This window comes from Cuculus canorus, chromosome 6 (assembly GCF_017976375.1).
Source record: "Cuculus canorus isolate bCucCan1 chromosome 6, bCucCan1.pri, whole genome shotgun sequence".
In the NCBI taxonomy this organism is placed as follows: Eukaryota; Metazoa; Chordata; class Aves; order Cuculiformes; family Cuculidae; genus Cuculus; species Cuculus canorus.
The window spans coordinates 34,078,453-34,097,645 of record NC_071406.1 but is presented as its reverse complement, the minus strand read 5'-3'; the positions used below and the strand labels follow the sequence as shown (position 1 = coordinate 34,097,645).

The window sequence follows — 19,193 nt, the reverse complement described above, 5'->3', positions numbered from 1 at the left end:
TGCTTGCTATTAGTGTCATCTGGATTTAAATGTACTACTTTTGCTTTGCTTCTTTAAGTTTGATTTGTTGTGTTGCGGGCATTCTAAGTAAGTGCTTTGTGAATTTCCAGAAATGCCTGAATGCATCTGGGGGTGTCCCTCTGGGGATAGTATTGCAAATGTCTTTACTTACTTCTGCATGCAATCCTTTTCTCCCTCTCTTTAGAAAATCAGTGAGAATCGCAGTGCTTCATCGGCCAGCTCAGCCAGACAACCGCAAAATCTGACAGACTGTGGGCAATCCAGAAATTGTTCCGCACCAACACCTACAGCAACATCAGATTCCGAAGTAGATGGCGACCACATTGTGTTGGATCATGATGCTCAGCCTGCTGCTGCAGGGCCCTGAGATGCGCTCATCTTATCAAATACAGTGCATGGAATTCTGCTTCTCACCTGGGAATGCTGGAGTAGGAGCTCAAAAGTAGGACTTCATCTTAATGATCATAATGTGATGCAATGCAAGATTTTAACTATATAAAGAATATTCATACAACTACAGAGAGCAACATGGGCAGGGAAGCCAGAAGTTCGGAATTCTTGAGGGAAACTATGTGGCCGGGTCTAGCGGTAGGAAGAGTTCTTGGCTGCTTTGCTAAAGCTGAGTCAAGTGCTATGCGATTTCTTTGCAATCTGTAGAAAAAAGGGAGTTCATGCCTCACTTATTGAGGCACAGTGTCAGACTTAATCGGATTATGTTCTTCAAATTTATCCCAAGACAAAATGAAAAGACTTTTTAGGGGAGAAACTGAGTTTACCTGCATAGTCTAATAGAAAATACCAGACCCAATAAATATAGCAACAGCATGAAACTGTTTCTGTGAAGATTTCTCAGAAGCAGAGTAGCTTTAGGAAGCGTATTGTCATTTTATGGTGATGGATTAAGTAAAATACACACATATTCAAATAATATGTTTTTGAAGCTAATGTTACCTTGTTTAAGATAAAGGTTTCGTTCTGCAAGGCAAATACTTTGAACTGGAGTTTTAGTGAAAATAAAAAGCTGGAGGAAGGCTTCTGAAGAAGGAAACCTCTGTGCTTGTGGCCCTTCGGTTTGGCATAGTTTGTATGTCTTTGGTTAATTTTAGGTTTGATGTTGTATCGAGACAAGAATCTTTGATCAGGATTGCACAACCCAAGGTTGGTAAAGGGTTTCAGTGGACACACTGTTTTTTGGGGTTTTTATTTCATCATCTATACAATTATTTAGTTAATGCAGTGTAGTTACTGTGGTTATTTGGTTATTAATATATTAAGAAAACAGTAAGCTTTAAGTGCCTAGGGAAGGTGGGGCATAGGGAGGGATCGCCTGAATATCTTGATTAGGATTATAGGGCAAAGTTGTTGACGCAGTAATCAAGTAGAGTGAGATTCTTAGGAGGAAGTAAACGTAACTAAATCGCAGTATGTTTGGGAAACTGCCCAATGTCTAGACACTGGAAGACTTTGGATTATGTTTCATTATGCTTTTCAATATTAACTGCAGCCAGCTCAGTGTGGTGGTGCACAGTGAAAACTGCTGGAGGGAAGGCCTTGGGCTCAGGGAGGAGTCGGGGTTTAGTCAAGAGAGTGTCCTGGCCCATTTGCTTATATTAGCAGCTTGTTCTGGGGAGATTAGCACTTCTGCAGGACTGAGGAAGTATTGCTTGGCCCTCCTTGAAGTCAGATATGTAATATGTGCCAGGCCTTCTGTGGGGAAGGTGCGTGCTGTGGGATGGTACAGTGAGAGGCAAGACAAACAGGAGCACAGGGTCAAGGGAGGGGAGAAGGCTGCAGGGTAGCAGGAAAGGGAATGTGTAGTTCTGCCCACAGTGACACCCAGTTGGCTTGGCTGGAAGGGTGTCCTGTAGCTGTGCTTTAGTTTAGAACAACCCATTTTCTGGTGGTGCCTGGGACCATAGACAATAACAAGAAACATTGATGACTGGCCACTAGTTACTTTTTTTGCACTTGAACTTAAATGTACTGTACTCACATAAATCCTCATGACTTGTCTTAAGTGTCCTTTAAAATCAGAGATGTATTTATTGTATGTTTGTATAACTTGGGGAGAACTAAAGACTGAAGAGGTGATGAGACAGAAGGATGCTAAAATCCATCTTTAGGCAAACCAACCATTTGCTGAGTTCAACAGCGTTACCTCAGCTGCTACTGCATAGCATCTGGATTGTGAGGTGAAGAGCTTATACACTGTGTGTTTACACTTCAGAATTGTGTATTTGAAATGCCTGCTCTTTCTGGAATTGTATAGTCATTTTGTGTTGCAAAATGGACGTGTACACCTGGGTTTTGATATTTGTGAAACTGAAAAAAAAATGTGGTTAAGAAATATAAAATATCCATAATGTATTTAATAGTATCAGTCTGAACTTGTATTAGATTTGCTTATGTTATGGTGCCAGCACTGAATGTCATCATTGCACTAAAGTAACTCAATGGTGATTACCTTTTGCCAGGTTCACCGTCTGGAGGACAGTGACCCCTGAGCTTGGGAATCTTTCCTGCACAACATTAAAACCTATTTCACAATAAAATCTGACTGTAGGCACAAATTCCCTTGGCAGGGGCAAGGAAGATGTAAGGGACAAACACCAGTGTGTATCGTGAACAGGCTGATAGGGACGTCTGCAGGACATCATGAGTGAAAGTAAAAACTGGATGACGTTTGTCACCTCGCAGCTTTGAGATGGAGCCTAAGTGCAGGTTATGTCAGCTTGTATGGAAATACTCCATTTCTATTGCTGATTATATCTGCACTATTGGATGTGCCCTTTACAGTGCCATGTTTGTCTGGAATTTATTTTTATCTCAGGTGTAGGACAGTGAAAATTTTTACTATTTCAAGTGCTTGGCTTGTATGCATACAAAAGTGATGACAGGGAGAGATCTTAGTTTTGTTTCGTTGTTTGCATGCAGCTGCCAGACCACACTTGTCACCTTACGAATCTGCCTTTGTGGTGGCTTGGATCCTTCAGGAGCAGGGAATGAAAATGGCAGGTTCCTTCAGGGATGCATTCGAGGTGGAGAGGACACTCCATTTTGGAGCAGCCATAGCTAAAGCAGAGTTAGCATTCCTTAAATCTGCATTGAGGGAGAAAAACCTTGGCACATGAACACAGCCAGTTTGCTTGGCTCCTCCTTGTCTTGCTGTTGTGGGGAGAGTAAAAGCATAAGGGAGGAGAACCACACAGTTGAAAAATACTTTTATTTAAAAAAAACAGTTGTGTTTTATAGACAAGACAGTCTATTGCTTCTGCTGTACCATGGATACAAAAATAATACAATGTTCTAGCTGGTTTGTAACAGGGTGAAACAGAAGATACATGTAACTCATCCTTTGTTAAGGAAGAAAGGCATTTACAACAGTTAAGGCAATGGATTATTAACATCCAGATTCTGTTTCTGGCTGAACACTGGACAGTACTTAACAACCCTGTTTCAGTAAAACCTATGTAACCTCCTTAGCATAGGAACACTGTACAAGTCAAGCTGGCAAAAGGCTGAAATGGCAGCAGTCGGTTTTGGGGGGGTGAAGGGGGAGAGTGTCTTTATCAAATGCTGCCAACATTGGAACGGGCTTAGGGCAGATCTTTGCAGTCACTCTCAGCCATCCACAGAAGCAGCTGCCATCTTTCTTGTACATTGCTGCCCTTCTGTCTTGGATCTACTTAGTCATTTCCTGCTCTGGTATTTACCCATACCTGGCAAACGGTCGGACTTCGTAACTACATAAAACATAGGTTGGTGGTAGATTTTTTCCCTTGTGAGAGCAGGTGGACCTGGTACTATTCTAAATAATCTAGGGAAAAAAAATACAATGCCTGAAAAATGTAATTGCCTGGTTTGGGTGGGCTTTTCTATTTACCCTACTGCATGGGTAAAATATCTTAATGTAGTGCCTGGGCTGTTGTCCTTAAATATGTATCATGTACTTACAGCAGGATAATGATCACCACCTCGCTAAAGAGAGGAAATCTAGAAAAACTGTGCGTTTAAGCTAGGATAAATCTGATTTTCCATCTTGGCCTGAAATCACATGGACGGGAGTTCTTAGCTAGCTACAAAGTACACAGAAAAAAATGTGCATGCTTTAAAACATGCAAAAAACATCTCTGGCAGCTCTTCAAGTATCCTTTTTTGACTGATCTGTAATAATTTTGACTACTTTATTTTCATCAGAGCCACACAGGCAAAGATAAATTGTGAGTCTACAAGGTAACTGTTTAGGGGGGTTTCCATTCTTCTCCCAAACCATCGAAGATGAGGCTTTCCTCCATTTTCACAACAGCTAATGCTTCCAGCTTCCAGCTAGTGACAGAATCCACCAAGCCTGGCTTCCAATAAGTAGCAGTTTAACTGTGAACTGGTAGTAGCAGCATTCTTGAAGGTGAGTCTTGCTGCTATGCCTTCCTGAACAGAACACTCTCATTCTATTTTTGGATGTTGTGGTTTACCAGTGAGTGTAGTGTGGATCACCTGCCTGACAGGGTTTTTTTCTGCTACACATGCTGTACATTCTGCATATGTTTTTATAAATATATGGCACAAAAGGGTGTTAAGTGCCTCTACTGTAAACTAAGGAAAGTTGAAATAATACAAGAGGAAGGACCACGTAAGTATGGCTTTCAAGTACTAACTCTGAGTCTTATTTTACAGAGAGGAGCTCTTAGAACGTGGTACGGCAGCACTTAGCACTGTTAGAGGTAACAGATTTTTTCCCTTGTCCAGTAATGGACAATGAGAAATCACAATAATGCATGCACTGCTGAAGTTGTGCTGCATCACTGGGAATGCTACAAAGAACATCCATCCCTTTTAAAACAAATATATGCTGGTCTGAAATGCCATTCTAGAGAGCTGACTGCTTCCCACTACCTCCACTGGTGGGTTTGTAATATCAAATGGTGACAGAATTAATGGTCTTTTGTTTTCTGCAGTTGGAAGACAGTAAAGGAAAACATGAAAGTGAGGATAGAAAAATATTGGGATAGTCTAAAGGACAAAAGAAGAAAATGACCTCTGCAGGTGCATGAACTGAGGGGATGTGATCTACTCCATAGCCCAGGACTGTAAAGCTGAAAGACACCTGTCTGTCTAGATTTTCTTTTCCTCTCGCGCACCTCCTGTGGTGAGTCCCAAAGAGGGCTGAAGAAGGGGAGGTAGGAGCCAGGTATCCCTCCCTTCCTGTTTTGTCAGGTATTACTTTCCACTTTTTAGTGAATGAGCAAACTACTGAGTACTGTGAGGACAGCAGAACTCTGGTCTGGGGGCATTATCTGTATTCCCAATTATGTGGTTACAGCTTCATCTAGCTCTGCTGACTGTAGTTCTTCCAAGCAGCTGAAACAGCCTCAGCCTTAGTTGCCTGTTTGTGGGTTGTTAGGAGGCGTGGAGTGGAGGACAGCACCTCTTGTGGTAAGGACAGTGCAATTGAAAGCATTAGTAAAAACCTATCTCAGGATGGAAATCCTCTCCTAAATCATATGCAGTTGTCAGAAGTGGAGAAGCAGAAGCCTGAGGAAAGGTTTGGCAGAGAGGGACCTGTACAGGAGGGAAGGAGTGTGTATGAAGAAACAAAGACACAGAAAGAACAAAGTGCAGTGTAACTACAGCAGAGACCAGGAGCAGAACAATACAAGCAGAGGGTGGGAAGTCAGGCATCATTCTGAAAAGGATCTTAAAACAAAAGTGGAGAGGCAAAATGAAGTTAGCAGCCAGCCAAGACAGAAGAGCAAACAAGCCTTGTTCAGCTGCGTTAACTCTCTAATGATCTTTAGCACTGAAAAGTCTCACAAACAATAAAAGTAGTTCATCACCACAGTAACAGCATTATTAAAATTGTTGACATACTGGGTACTTAGTAAAACCAAAGTATTAATTACAGCTTCTCCTCCCTCCAGTGCTCAGCACAGAGGACGTGACAATGAGAAAGGCCAAAACAGTTTCTGCTCTCTGTCCTTGTAAAAATGAAGCATCCTGATGGGACAGGCTGCTGTCAGTACTTGCTATGGGAATTGGCAACATCTGCTTCCCCAGGTTAAGTACCAGTAGCACGAGAATCCTCTTCACTTGAACAGCCCCACTGTCTTCCTTCTGTTGCTCTAATCAGGGAGCATCAGTGATACAGGAAACATTTTTTACAGAAATCCTTATTTGTCCACCAGCAACCGCAAGAAATCACCAAGTGTGAGTTCTTGGTCTTTATCTTTCCTTTCTAGGATGACTCTGGTGTTCCTCTTCCTTTTATTTTTTTTTTTTTTTTTGTTATTTCCCAAAGCTCAGAGCAACTCAGTATCATATGGAAATGAAATTTGTTTATGTGTTTCATCTTCATCTTCTTCATATCCTTCATGGATGGAATTGGCTGAATCCAAAAGCAGGGGATGCTGCTGAAGAACAGGGATGTCGTAAGGAGGTGCCCACAAGCAGTGCAGATGGAGGAAAGCTGCAGCATGAGCTAGTGAGTTCTCAACAACAGAGTAATCACAACAGATTATTTGTTTTCCTGCCTTATCTTCAGTCTCTCTAAGTAAGTAACTTTTGCTCTTCTGGAGGCCATCTGCAAGGTTGTGTGACTAAGCAGGAAGACCTACATTGGTTTTCACATCTGTATTCAGTACTTGTGGGTAACCCAGGGTAAGCCTTTGTACAGTTGGGAGAGATGGCACTTTAGCTTCTGAAAATAAAGCTGTATTTAAGACAAAGGCTGTAGAAGTCAGTAAGATGACATTGCTAACGAAAGGAAAACTGGTGAGAAGTCTGCATTCCTACATTGCTGTGCTATCGCCTTGCTTCTGGTGCTGCATGCACACTCTGGGCAAGCTGAGCTAATGTCTTGCCAAAGAATTCCTGCCTTTGGTGAACTTGGGCTGCAGACTGAGAATTCTGCAGCTGCTCCAAGTAAATGCCAAACTGGAGGTCTGGCAGAACAAGGCATGACCATCTATCCCTGCATTTCAATTTGCTGCACATCCTACTCTCGATGGGCAGCTACACTGAAGAGAGAGAGTAGTGCTTGAGGTTTCTGGGAAGCGTGTGGAAACAGACGGCAGTTCTGACACCTGGGTAAGTGTCGACAGCATCAGAGAAATGTAAGAAAAAGGAAATGCAGCTACATTCTGGAGTTCTGGTAAATCGATCAATAATTTACATTTTAGACTTAACATTTCTGTAACATGAATGTTGTCACCTCACTCTTCTTGGAAGCACTGTTACTCTAAATGGGGAACAGCTCTGGACTGGCTGTTTTACACATTTGCCTTGTGTTGAACGATCTTCTGGTGCTTCATGGAAGCCTGAAGAGGCACTCAGCTTTAAATCGGACTTCTGTTGGTTCTCCTTTTCCTTTCTGTACTTTTACAATGAACACTTGATAAGAACTACATTAGCAAGTGATGGCTGGGATATATGTGTGTCTCAATTGTTTGTTTTATGCATTTGGTCGTATTTGGTTTTGCAATACTGCGGTGAGTTTTTAGTTTTTTAATCTTTCAATCATGCAACAGAATGCAAGTATCTTAGACAATAAAGATAGTTTAACAGTAAATCTATAAAACCTGGCAGAGGGGCTATCTGTGTGCCCATCCGAGGAAGATGAAGGTTCTGAAACTAGTTCTAAGTTTTTATTGATTAAATTACAAGCTGACTGGGACTGCTCTGAAGTTGTGATACTTGGTTCTGTTGTGAGGGCCAGGTCCTTGTGGCTGAGTAATATATGAAACTCTGCTTCTGAAATCTTGAAGTCTTGTTTTTGAAAGAAATAGGCCACCATTATTAATTTATATTCTGCAGTATTTTCTGCCTGCGTTTGTCTTCCTAACCGATGTTTCTCTTAAGTTTGTCTTTTAAATAATGTTTGCAGTAGCTCTACCTGTTATGTTTCTTAGGTGCAGGCACTGTTTTTTTTTCTATATATTCTTAGTCTTAGATACTGGTTGATACTTCAAGTAATAGGATTTCTTGGCTGTGCAGGGATGCAGTTGGAGTCGCAGGTAAACTTGAGCATGTTATCTTCAGCCTGTCCCGATTTTACACAATGAAAAAGTGTTTCTAAAAACTGGAGAGAGGGGCATCTCTCTAGTTACACAGCCACCGAGTTGCTGTGTAAGAGCGTAAGAGCTTGCAGTGTCACTGTAGGAAGCCTCAGTGTTTTAGCAGAAGCTCCCTTTAACATGAATTAGCTGTGAACATATGCAAACCTGGAGAAATTCATGGCCAGAGAGGAACAAACAGAGGGGTTAATACTACCAGCAGTTAATGCCCTTGAGAGGTGTGGCTGTGATCTTTAGTGGGATTACCCAAGTAGATAAAACCACACATGTCTGACTGCGCAAAAGATAAATGCACCTCGAACAGATTTTCTTACCTATATGGAGACCCGAGTCTGGAAACAGCTAATCATGATGGGAAGTCAGGGTTCCTGCAGAATGAGCGTAGCTCCTCCAGAGCTCGGATAGTTTCTGTTTCACCTTGTTCTCGATACTCCTCTTCAGTAAGATATTTAAACAGTAGCTGTTTCGATTTAAAGTGGTTCTTCATTTTTCTAGAACGAATTTAAATCAGTTAGCATTTCTAAAGTCTTCTGGCACATAATTATTGTCTGTCCTTTTTATCTACTACCTGTATTAACATGCATTAATCACTTTTAAGGGGATGAGCTACATTTTTTATATTAAAATTTTGAGACAAGGTATCTAATGTTTGCCAGCCTGCTTACCCTAGGTCTTAACTGAAGCTGTAGAATTCCACAGATATCTAATTAGCTCTCAATCAGGTCCTTATTGTTCATCCATGGACAATATCTCACAAAGTTAAATAGATGGCTGCCTTCTCAACCATTTTTGGGTGCAATATGCAAGAGGTATCTGTGCAGAGACACGGGCTGAATCAAAACCTAGTCTGCATGCATAACTGAAGATAAGCGATGCTCCAAGTCTGCTATGGGTTGATCATGTTTACTAGATCGCTTCTCCTAAATCTTGCTTTAAATTACAAAACTGAGTAGTCTGAGGCCAAAATGTTTACAATCTGATGTTTTTTTAGCTGCTGCTTAGCAATGTATAATATAATCAGATATCAATTAGAAAGTGTGTCATGTTCTGTTCCCTTCTGTCAACTGCTTTCAACTTAAATGTTGTGATGAGATGAGATAAGCAAGGGCTGGATGCCCATAAAACTTTCAGCTCGGTATAAAAACACCTGCTCCAACCAGCAGCATTCACCTTCCTCCTTATTTCCTTGCAATGCAAGAATGAACTGTAGCCCTTACTCTGGTCGAACAGTAAATGTCTTGCTGGCTCAGTGGGATCTGTACTGAGCTTCACAACAAATAAAGCAACACTCAGTTATTTTGATACATCTGCTGCTCTGAACTGCGTATCTGGCATCATGGCCTCACAGTTCGGTGCTACTGCTTAGCGTTTTGAAAGGAAAAACCCTCATCAACATTCTCCTAAGAAAACGTTGTAGATCTATACCTCAGTGCTTTTTAGCTTTATGTTAATGAAAAACAAAAAAAAAAGATCCATGTGGAAAACAGGCATGGTCTGACTTCTGTGGATGCGTAGCCAAATCTTACTAATTTCAGAGTGAACTGAACCTGCTTACATCAGTTAAATATTCATAGAATCATAGAATCACCAGGTTGGAAAGGACCCACTGGATTATCGAGTCCAACCATTCCTAACACTCCCTTAAACCATGTCCCTAAGCACTTCATCCACCCATTCCTTAAACATCTCCAGGGAAGGTGACTCAAGCACCTCCCTGGGCAGCCTGTTCCAGTGCCTGATGACTCTTTCTGTGAAGAATTTTTTTCTGATATCCAGCCTGAACCTCCCCTAGCGGAGCTTCAGGCCATTCCCCCTTGTCCTGTCCTCAGTCACTTGGGAGAAGAGGCCAGCTCCCTCCTCTCCACAACCTTCTTTCAGGTAGTTGTAGAGAGTAATAAGGTCTCCCCTCAGCCTCCTCTTCTCCAGGCTAAACAACCCCAGCTCTCTCAGCTGCTCCTCATAAGACTTGTTCTCCAGCCTTCTCACCAGCTTCGTTGCTCTTCTCTGGACACGCTCCAGAGCCTCAACATCCTTCTTGTGGTGAGGGGCCCAGAACTGAACACAGTACTCAAGGTTCGGTCTCACCAGTGCCGAGTACAGAGGGAGAATCACCTCCCTGGACCTGCTGGTCACACCGTTTCTGATACAAGCCAAGATGCCATTGGCCTTCTTGGCCTCCTGGGCACACTGCTGACTCATGACTCATGTTCATGGCTGTCAACCATTACCCCCAGGTCCTTCTCCTCTGTACAGCTCTCCAGCCACTCTTCCCCCATTCTGTAGCACTGCATAGGGTTGTTGTGCCCCAAGTGCAGGACTCGGCACTTGGCTTTGTTGAACCTCATGCCATTGGCCCTAGCCCAGCGGTCCAGCCTGTTAAGATCCCTTTGCAGAGCCTCCCTACCCTCCGGTAGAACCATACTTCCTCCCAGCTTAGTGTCATCTGCAAACTTGCTGAGGGTGCACTCAAATCCTATTGATCCTGTATATTGCTTTTGAAATAGCTGGTGTTTCTCAGCTGCAGGCAAAAAAAAAATCAGCCTTCAACAAATGATATATTCTACCTAAAATAAAAAAGCTTCAACCCAGTCCACGCTTTTAATATCTAAAAGAGCACAAGAACAAAGCAATATGTTCTTCAAAACTAAATGATGTGTAAAATACTTTTTTAAAAAAGAAATTATTTCTGTTTTATTCTTTTGGTTATGGCAGTCCTAGCCTTTGCCTTTTGCAGGTGCTCTGCAGTTCAGCAGAAGTCCACAGCCACAGAGCAGTCTGCATTAAAGTCTCTGAATCTGAATAGTATCACTGAAAGTAAAAAACAGATGTAAATTGGCAGACTTTTTAGAAGATTCATTTGAGTATTTGTGATAAAACATGCTTCAAATTCAAGGATTAGCAAACATGTTGTTCTCATATCACTAATGAAAATACTTAGCAATCTAAGGTCCACATATCGCAAGCAGTTCCCATTCCAAATGCCACCATATAAATGGGGCTCTGGGAATACAGCGCAATGTCTCCAAAGTGGTAACAGAGTGTTTCCATGAGTTAAAAGCAGACACGTACATCTAGGATAATAACCTTGGAAACTGGTTTTTTTTGTGGACACAGGAGTCCACAGTTCATTAGTCTCTGAACTCTTACAGGGATTGTCACTTTTTAACCTCTGCTTCGTAGGTGACAGGACATTGTTTTATCCTGTAAGATTCTGTACAAGTTACCTGCAGATTTTTCTCACCACATGTGAAACCAAGGCAGCACTGCTGCAGTCTAATCTATCAACCAAACAGAAATGCTTGGGTGCCATATGCTGCGGGCTAGAAGGTGCTACATTTGTACTTAAGAGCACAGTCATACTTCTCCAGCCTCTATAGAACAAAACTCACACTTAAAATTGCCAAGTGGATAAAAATTAAATTCTTGTGTCTCGGGATTTAAACCTTTTCTCTTGCAGCTTTGTATTTGGTAAAAATATGAACTAGTGCTAGAAATTCATAAATCATTACTGAAGTCTAAGAGTGTTTTTCATTATTAGCCTCCCATATTTCCTGGTGGTACAGGGACTTGGACATTCACAACTACATACAAACCTGCTCAGGTGATGGGCGGCACCAAGGGGGTAGCACAGGCCTTTTGAGCAGAGGCTGACTGCTATTACTGCATACGCAACTTGAGGTATGGTCACACCACAATATATCAAGACAAAGGCTGTTAATTGTAATGTCCACGTGAACAAGGTTATGCTCAGTTCAGTGGTAAGCAGTCCATGCTAATAGCAAGTGGCAAAGCTGGTAATTCCAACAGCCAGAAAATACCCTGTAGAAACAGGAAAGGAGGATGTGGAGAAAAAGATGCAAACTACCCACATAAACTGTGTTAGTTTGGTTCACAAAGCTTGCAGATCCTACAAAGTACAGTCTGACATTTCTTGTGTCGTCTAAGAGACCTGCATTATGTTTTATGTGCATTGTATTTCAAAAGAGTGCAGAGTTTACAAGGTGAGCTATGGACAGCTGTTGGCTGGTGCTATAAGCTGCACATGAATTCTCTCTCTCTATTCAAGAATGTCGAGGCAGGTGCCAGATCAATAGATTTGTCAGCCCCTCCAGCCACATCCAGTTGGCAACTTGTGAATCCAGTTCCCCAGATCCAGCAAAATACAAACCAGTGTTGCTGCCTTTTTGCTCTTACAGGAAAGGATGTAATGGCAAATCAATAAACAAGTAACACAGGCAATATCTGCTCTTAAAGATGCTACTGGCCCACTATATCAAACTCCTTATTTAATGATACAATGTGAGTTAAAAGAAGTGGATTAGGAACCTCTGGAGTATTCCAGCATCTATGGGTTAGAAGAAGTACTCCATAAATGAGTCATCTGATTTTGGTTTTTATGGACAGGTATTCATCTAACCACTAAATTAAACCAAAATGTGCAGCACAGATTTTAATAATTTTCTCACCCAACAAGTAGTTTCTGTGTTCAGACCACAACCACTGCATATTCTCTTTGAAGCAGTAAATAAAATAGAGAGAAGACATCCAGCAGCCATTCATTAAGATCCAGAAGGTACTGTGCTGGAAATTAAACAAAGATTTTAACAATAAAAAAATGTCAAGTCAGAACTGGGACCACTGTGTGTGAGGGAACTCACGCAAAACCAAGTATGCTATTTGCTGGATCTACAGGGCTTGTGATCTCTGTTAGACTTCCACTGTGCAGTGCTCTGCACATTACAACTAAGCAGTATCAATTCTGATTGGAGCAACTGCACCTCTGCATTTGTGTACCCTGTCCCAATGTCACATTATAAGCCTATTGCAGTGTATTCCCAGTTAATGTATCTCAGCAATATTATGGGAATGCACAGACATTATAGAAGAAAAGGAAAAATTCACATCTGCCTTGCAATAAATTGTCACTGGTGAATGGAACAAAATCTGTCCCACTTGCCACTAAAACTGCATTTTGATTTAGACCAGTTCATAGATTCTAAAGTAAGCGTAGCTCCAGTCCAATAAAAATAATTCATACTTCAGACTAAATTATTCTTGTACATCAACAATCTCCCGTTTAATTTAAACTTAGGAGCAAGCTTACTAGAACTTGATTCTGACATAATTACTTGATGCAAGCAATCCTGCAGTCATTTCAGTGGAGTTAGCTGGCCACAAAAACAGAGCAAGGTAAGAATCTGGCTCTGTACTCTTCACTTCCTATATTCTGGCAGGTTTTTTTAATTATTGTTAGTAGTAGTATTTTATTTTATAAATGTAATTTACCTTTGGAATAAACCTTTTAAGTGTCAACAGGACAAAGATTAACAGAGCAAGAACACCCAGTATTATTCCAGAAAGGTAAAAGAACTTGGCACTCCTGTAAGAGGACAAGAGAGAATATGGTGAGAAGTATGACTTATAATTGGTTAAGATTTGTAAAAATGGCAGTGATCTTCAGTAAGAATTTAACACAGCTGTTAGAGTTGTAGTTACATGGTTAACTAGCCCCGTTTAGATGTTAAATCCATGTAAGAAAAAATTCCTAACAGATATTTAAGGTCACTAGAGTCGTTACAGGCTATGAGATTGTGTTGGCTTTTTTAAAGCTCACCCTATTTCTGACTTCATTGCCCTTCTAGTTTCTAGTCACTTCATTTTCTTCTATGTGCCAATATATTTCTTATTTTTAACATAAAATTATATATATTTTCTTATTTTTAACATAAAATGTAAAAAAAAAAAAAACCACAAACCCACCATTTTTTTCCCTAAGCTTATGCACATATAAAATCTGACTTTTTAATTCAGAGTTAACTCTATAAAACCTATTGCTGCTGTGCTTGCTTTAGAGGTGCCTCCTGCCTATTTGTGACTCATTTTGCTCTAAAGTCATGGGTCACATCTTTTGCTCTGACAATTAAGTATCCTCCCTGACATGCTATGCAAAACTTACATCAAAAGTAGAATGGGGAAAGATTGGCCTGAAGGTGGAGACAGATGAGGCCGCAGATGACCTCACTCTAAGCATTTCTGCCTGCAGGAGGGCATTGTTTATAATAAATGCAGTGTTATTTAGCATTCAGCTAACACCACTGGTCTACAAAAGGGAGAGAGGAGTTTTCTGAATCAACATACTTGTTCCCTGAGAATTGTCTTGGTGTTGCCCAGTGCACAGTGCTTGGGTATAAGAACCCTAACATAGCTGAATGATTAATAGACTGCAGCACTCCAAGACATGTCACAATCTGTCCAAACACAAATGGCATGAAGAAGTGTTAAATATTCATTCAGTTTCTTTACGTCACTTTCCCAAAGAACTGCCTCTTTAGCTTAGAAAACAGACCGAAGATGCAGAGGCTTTGGGAAAGAAGCTCAAAACCCAGCAGCTAGTACTCACCTGGTCAGGCTGTTTGCAAAATGATACAGAAAAATTCCAGCTACAAACAAAAACAGGAGCTTTCCATCTAGCACTAAAAAAAATAGGAGGGGGGAAATAGAAATGAACTTCAGACTAATTCAATATGCAATACTGATTACATAAAATATTAACAGAAAAGCCCCAGTCCTCTTACAGTAGAGATGGTACATTCTGTAACACCAGCAATACCAAGCTATCTGAAATCTAGACAGAAAGCTTTTTTACTTACTTTCTCGTTTCACACTCACGGTGTATGGTTCATTTTTGAAGGGCTGTATTTTGAAACAAATATCCTCTCCATATTGTTTTATGCTTATGAAAGTTTCTGTAGATGTTTCTGGTTTCCAGAAGATTTGAACAGCACACATAACAAACTCCAAAACAGTTTCTGAATTGCGACAGTTGCTTTTTTGTGCAATAGGCTCAAACGTGAACATTTCTCTGCTGTTAATTTTTACCTAAAACCAAACAAAATAGACGGAGAAATAGCTCAGAATCACTGGGGTACTTGTTTTTTCTGGAACTATATAGCATATAAGCCATACATGTAGTAATGAAAATTAGTACAGAGTGCTTGCAAATAAAACACTATTGCGGTTCTTAGTTATTTACTCCTGGTTATTAACACTATGCAAAGCTTAATTGTTTCAGACTTCTGAGGTGATTCAGAGAACTCAACATCAGCAAAGCTCTATGGAGGGGCCTCAATCCACCCAAAAGCTCAGTGGGTGTGGTTTTACCATGACACTTACCCACAAACCAATTTCTAACAAAACCAGTAATATTTGACTGACCACAGTTTCTTTTATGGATGTTCATATGCTTCCTAATTCCTCTCCTGAACCGTTAAGAAACTGGACTGCCTTTTCTTGTAGTTAATAATACAATCTGCACATTAGGGACAGAAGAGGGATAAAGGAAAACAAAAGATACCACAATCAGAAATTTAAATATAAGCATGTTCCTGTTAGGTATTAGGAGATTTCTTGCTTAGTTCCTAGCACCCACCCCCAACAAAAGATTGCATCCATCTTCTGAGATAGAATGATCTTGAAGATTGTAATTTGTTGTGAGCTCTTGATCAGGGCCTGTTAGGCAACAAAGACCCATCTACAAAAAAAGTGATGCAATGGGTAATGAAACAGGCTTCCACTGGAAGAAGAGACAACACGTTAGCAAGCAATTTGTTGTGGGAAAAATCAAGAGAACTTCCTGCTTTTTGAACACTAACTCTAGGAAAGCTCATGTGGCTGCTGGAAGGTTTCACCACCTGAAATCTACTGCCATTTGTAGAAACATTTGCAGCATGTTCCTGAGGAAAACAGTCCTGGGAACAGTCAAAGAGATGTTTCACCTCCTGATATCTGAGAGCAAGTTCCTCCAAGAGGAATGAAGTGAAACTTTCCTTCCCTTGTCTGGAGATGTACCTTCCCATGAAAAAAAAAAAGGAACCACATAGACAGTCAGCTTGTTACTTTAGCTATTATTGCTTCCACTCTTAAGAGATATTTTTATATTGTTTTGAGCTAAACTCTAAACATGTTTCTTGTAAGATGACCCCCTTACTCAGGAAAACAGAAATGCACTGCTACTTATGTTTTTTCATTGGTCACAATTTAATACACCTTTGGTTCTTATGCTGTGGCCTCCAGCATAAGAAAAACTCCATTTTACCCCCAAATTTTAAAGTTTGATAAAGGTGTCTGGTGATAAGCTGAACATTTGTTGCAGAGGTTAACAGTGGTGCATCAGTAGAAAAGGTGTGCAGCAAAATAATATGCGACTCTAATTTAATGTTTGTGAGGCATTTTACTATAAGCTGGGTTGACGTCCTTTTAATAGAGACCAAACCTCACTGCATCTGAAGTGGAGGATCAGACACCTGTGTTTTTATCATATTTTATAGACCACTCAAACTACAAATTACACAGAGATACTGCTTTGATCTTACTGATCATACACTTCGCTGGCAAAAGTTCACATGAAATGCACTGCATATCTGAATCATTCCCTAAACGGCCTCTTACCCAAAGAGTCGACTAAACGTACTGTAAGCGAATGTTTCTGGTTTGCACATAGCAATAACAATTTTCATCCTGTTCCTGGATGACATCCATTTCCCGCAAAACGCTACAGTTTCTACCTGGCGGAAAAAAGGGACAGAAAAATTAATTTTAAGCATGTATCAAATACAAAGGTATAATTGTCCTCCATTTCATTATAGTATACGCTGAGGGAATCACAAGCAACTTGCAAATAATCAACTTAAAAACTATGCTGCAGGCTAGCAAGTTCTAATCAAGCCATTTAGGCTCCAGAATAAACTGCTCCAACTTTGGGGGGTGGGGGGGCAAATCAGGTGATATTTTTAAAGGATGTAATCCATAAAAGCTTGGCTTTGGTATCAGTGTTTTGATGGCACTGGAACAGGGCCTCTGGGCCAAATGCACTGTTGGCACGAGTGGGTGTAACTCCACCAGAGCTGATGCTTATACCAATGGCGAATGCAACTGTGGGAGTCTGAGCAGGTAAACAAGCTCACATATTAAAGCAGTCATTTAGCACATGACATGGCTGCTGAGCACAGCAATTATCCTCCTCTCCCTCGGAAATGTTTCTAGTATTAAATGACCCAACTCTCTAAAACAAATTTTCCTGACATAGTCTGGTCATGACATGTAATAAGGCAACTGCACTGATCGCCTGCCATAAGTCATTTAATCAGGAATGCTGATTGGCCTAACTCTCCTGAAATGTTAGTGACCCCCTATGATCCTCCGAATTAGACTGCACTTTTGAGCAGAAATGCACCTAAAAGATTAACTAAACAAAGTTGTAAGAATAGCATACATTCCGATCTATATACATGAGTAAAATATATCCTACAGTGCATTACCGCAGTGTTCCAGGAACATAATTAAAGAGAAGAATAAAGGAAATAATTACAGATCTGAACAGAGGGAATCATCTGGCCCACTGAATAGAAACAGAGGTCTGAGCCAAGCTCAGTAATAACTGCTAAAATACCGTAAAATGCTCAGAACAGCAAAATGAATATGTGCAATCTGGACAAGGAGATGCTGTTTGCAGGTAAAAACCTGCCTTGTCTCTATGAGAAAGCTGAACTTACGCTAAATTATTTTTTAACCAATTTAATTAAGCCAATAAAAGTACCCATGTGAATGTTCTTGCGTAAGTTTATTAAGTCATTCAAGAATTATAGTGTCTACAATAGATGATCCTGCTAAAGTAAATTGGCTTAACCTTAAAATTTGGGCAATTTTATTATGAAAAGTTAAACATCTGATTCCTTTTCATCCTTGGCAAATTCAGCAGAAGGGAGCACACCTCTTCAGACAAGGGCAGGCTGTACTTCTTGACAGGCACTTCCATCAAAGTCACCAGATGAAGCTGCAAAGGGACTCATTTGTCTCTGGAAAGTGCTGACGACTGACACAGCACAGGTGAGGCCAGGCACGACCCAGGGCTAAGACCAAGATAACCCCATGACAGGACATGCCAATGCCCTAGCGGGACCAAAACACAACCTGGAGTGCCCACGCCTTCCCTGTGGGACCTATTAAGGCTTTCTGCCACAATGGACAAACTATCCACCTGCATAAGAAACCATGTCCTCCATACACACTGCTAGCAAGTATTTTCTTACACCCCCTTAATTTTAAGGCATTTGAGAAAAATAATTTGCTTCAAACATGACAGGAGTTCCATAGAGTGAAACAACCACATTCCAGAAGAATGTAAGATGCTTCCGAACAGGTAGGTGTGAGGTGGAGCTACGTAAGGGCACACAGACACAGCAATTCCCAAGTTCCGAGGTAACAAATCAGCATGTGCCCCACAGGCTGACCAAGACTCAGGAATAGTTTGAGTTGGAAGCGACCTTAAAGATCATCCAGTCCAAAACCCTTGCCATGGGCAAGGACAGCTCCCACCACATCAGGCTGCCCAAAGCCCCATCCAACTTGGCCTTGAACACCTCCAGGGAAGGGGCATCCACACCTTCCCCGTGCCAGTGCCTCATCACTTTCATTGTGAAGAAATTTCTCCTTATGCCTAGCCTAAATCCGCCCCTCTCCAGTTTATAGCCATTGCCCCTCGTCCTATCAGTACAAGTCTTTGCAAACAGTCCCTCTTCAGCTTTCCTTTAGCCCCTTCAGGTACTGGAAGGTCGCTATAAGATCTCCTCAGAGCTTTCTCCAGGTTGAACAAGCCCAACTCTCTCAGCCTGTCCTCGTACAGAAGGTGCTCCAGCTCTCGGATCATCTTTGTAGCCTTCCTCTGGATCCGTTTCAACAGCTCCATACCCGTGGAACACCATCCGGGAGGGGCGGATCTCCGAGCCACGTGTCGCCAACGCCCCCGAGGATGCCCGGGCTCCCCCCGCCGCCGGGCGGCCCCACAGCACCGGGGCGGGAGGGCCGGGCCGGGCCCGGGCTGCGCGCGGGGGCGGGGGGGGAGAGGGGCAGCACCGACACGTTGGGCGGCACGACGGCAGCGGGGGGGGGTCTCCCCGAGGGTCCGCGGGAAGGCCCGTACCTGGCGGCGGGGCCGCGCCCCCCGCCCCCACCAGCGCCAGCAGCAGCAGCGCCGGCCCCTCTCCCCGCCACGCCATGGGCGGAGCGGGAAGGGCCGTGCTACCCCGCCCCCCGTGGCGGGGCAGT

At 41.9% G+C, this 19,193-nt stretch overlaps 2 protein-coding genes across 5 annotated transcripts in view; one reads left to right on the top strand and one right to left on the bottom strand.

Annotated features, from left to right (window-relative positions):
- MFSD6 (major facilitator superfamily domain containing 6) overlaps positions 1-3,147 on the top strand; it is a 29,119-nt gene extending 25,972 nt beyond the window's left edge. For 2 of the 4 annotated variants that reach the window (XM_054070733.1, XM_054070736.1), the window contains one exon: positions 206-3,147. In XM_054070733.1, the coding sequence (XP_053926708.1) occupies positions 206-388 (183 nt within the window). In that variant the 3' untranslated portion in view covers positions 389-3,147. The remainder of the gene's footprint in view (positions 1-205) is intronic. The other 2 variants (XM_054070735.1, XM_054070734.1) reach the window with 1 other exon arrangement.
- A 149-nt stretch (positions 3,148-3,296) lies between these two features.
- Positions 3,297-19,192, bottom strand: NEMP2 (nuclear envelope integral membrane protein 2). The gene is given in 8 exon segments (XM_054070737.1): positions 3,297-8,581; positions 11,684-11,909; positions 12,557-12,671; positions 13,377-13,470; positions 14,491-14,563; positions 14,741-14,969; positions 16,539-16,654; positions 19,069-19,192. Coding segments are annotated over 8 exon segments (1,110 nt in total). The 5' UTR covers positions 19,145-19,192; the 3' UTR covers positions 3,297-8,400.
- Between the last annotated feature and the right edge of the window lies 1 nt (position 19,193).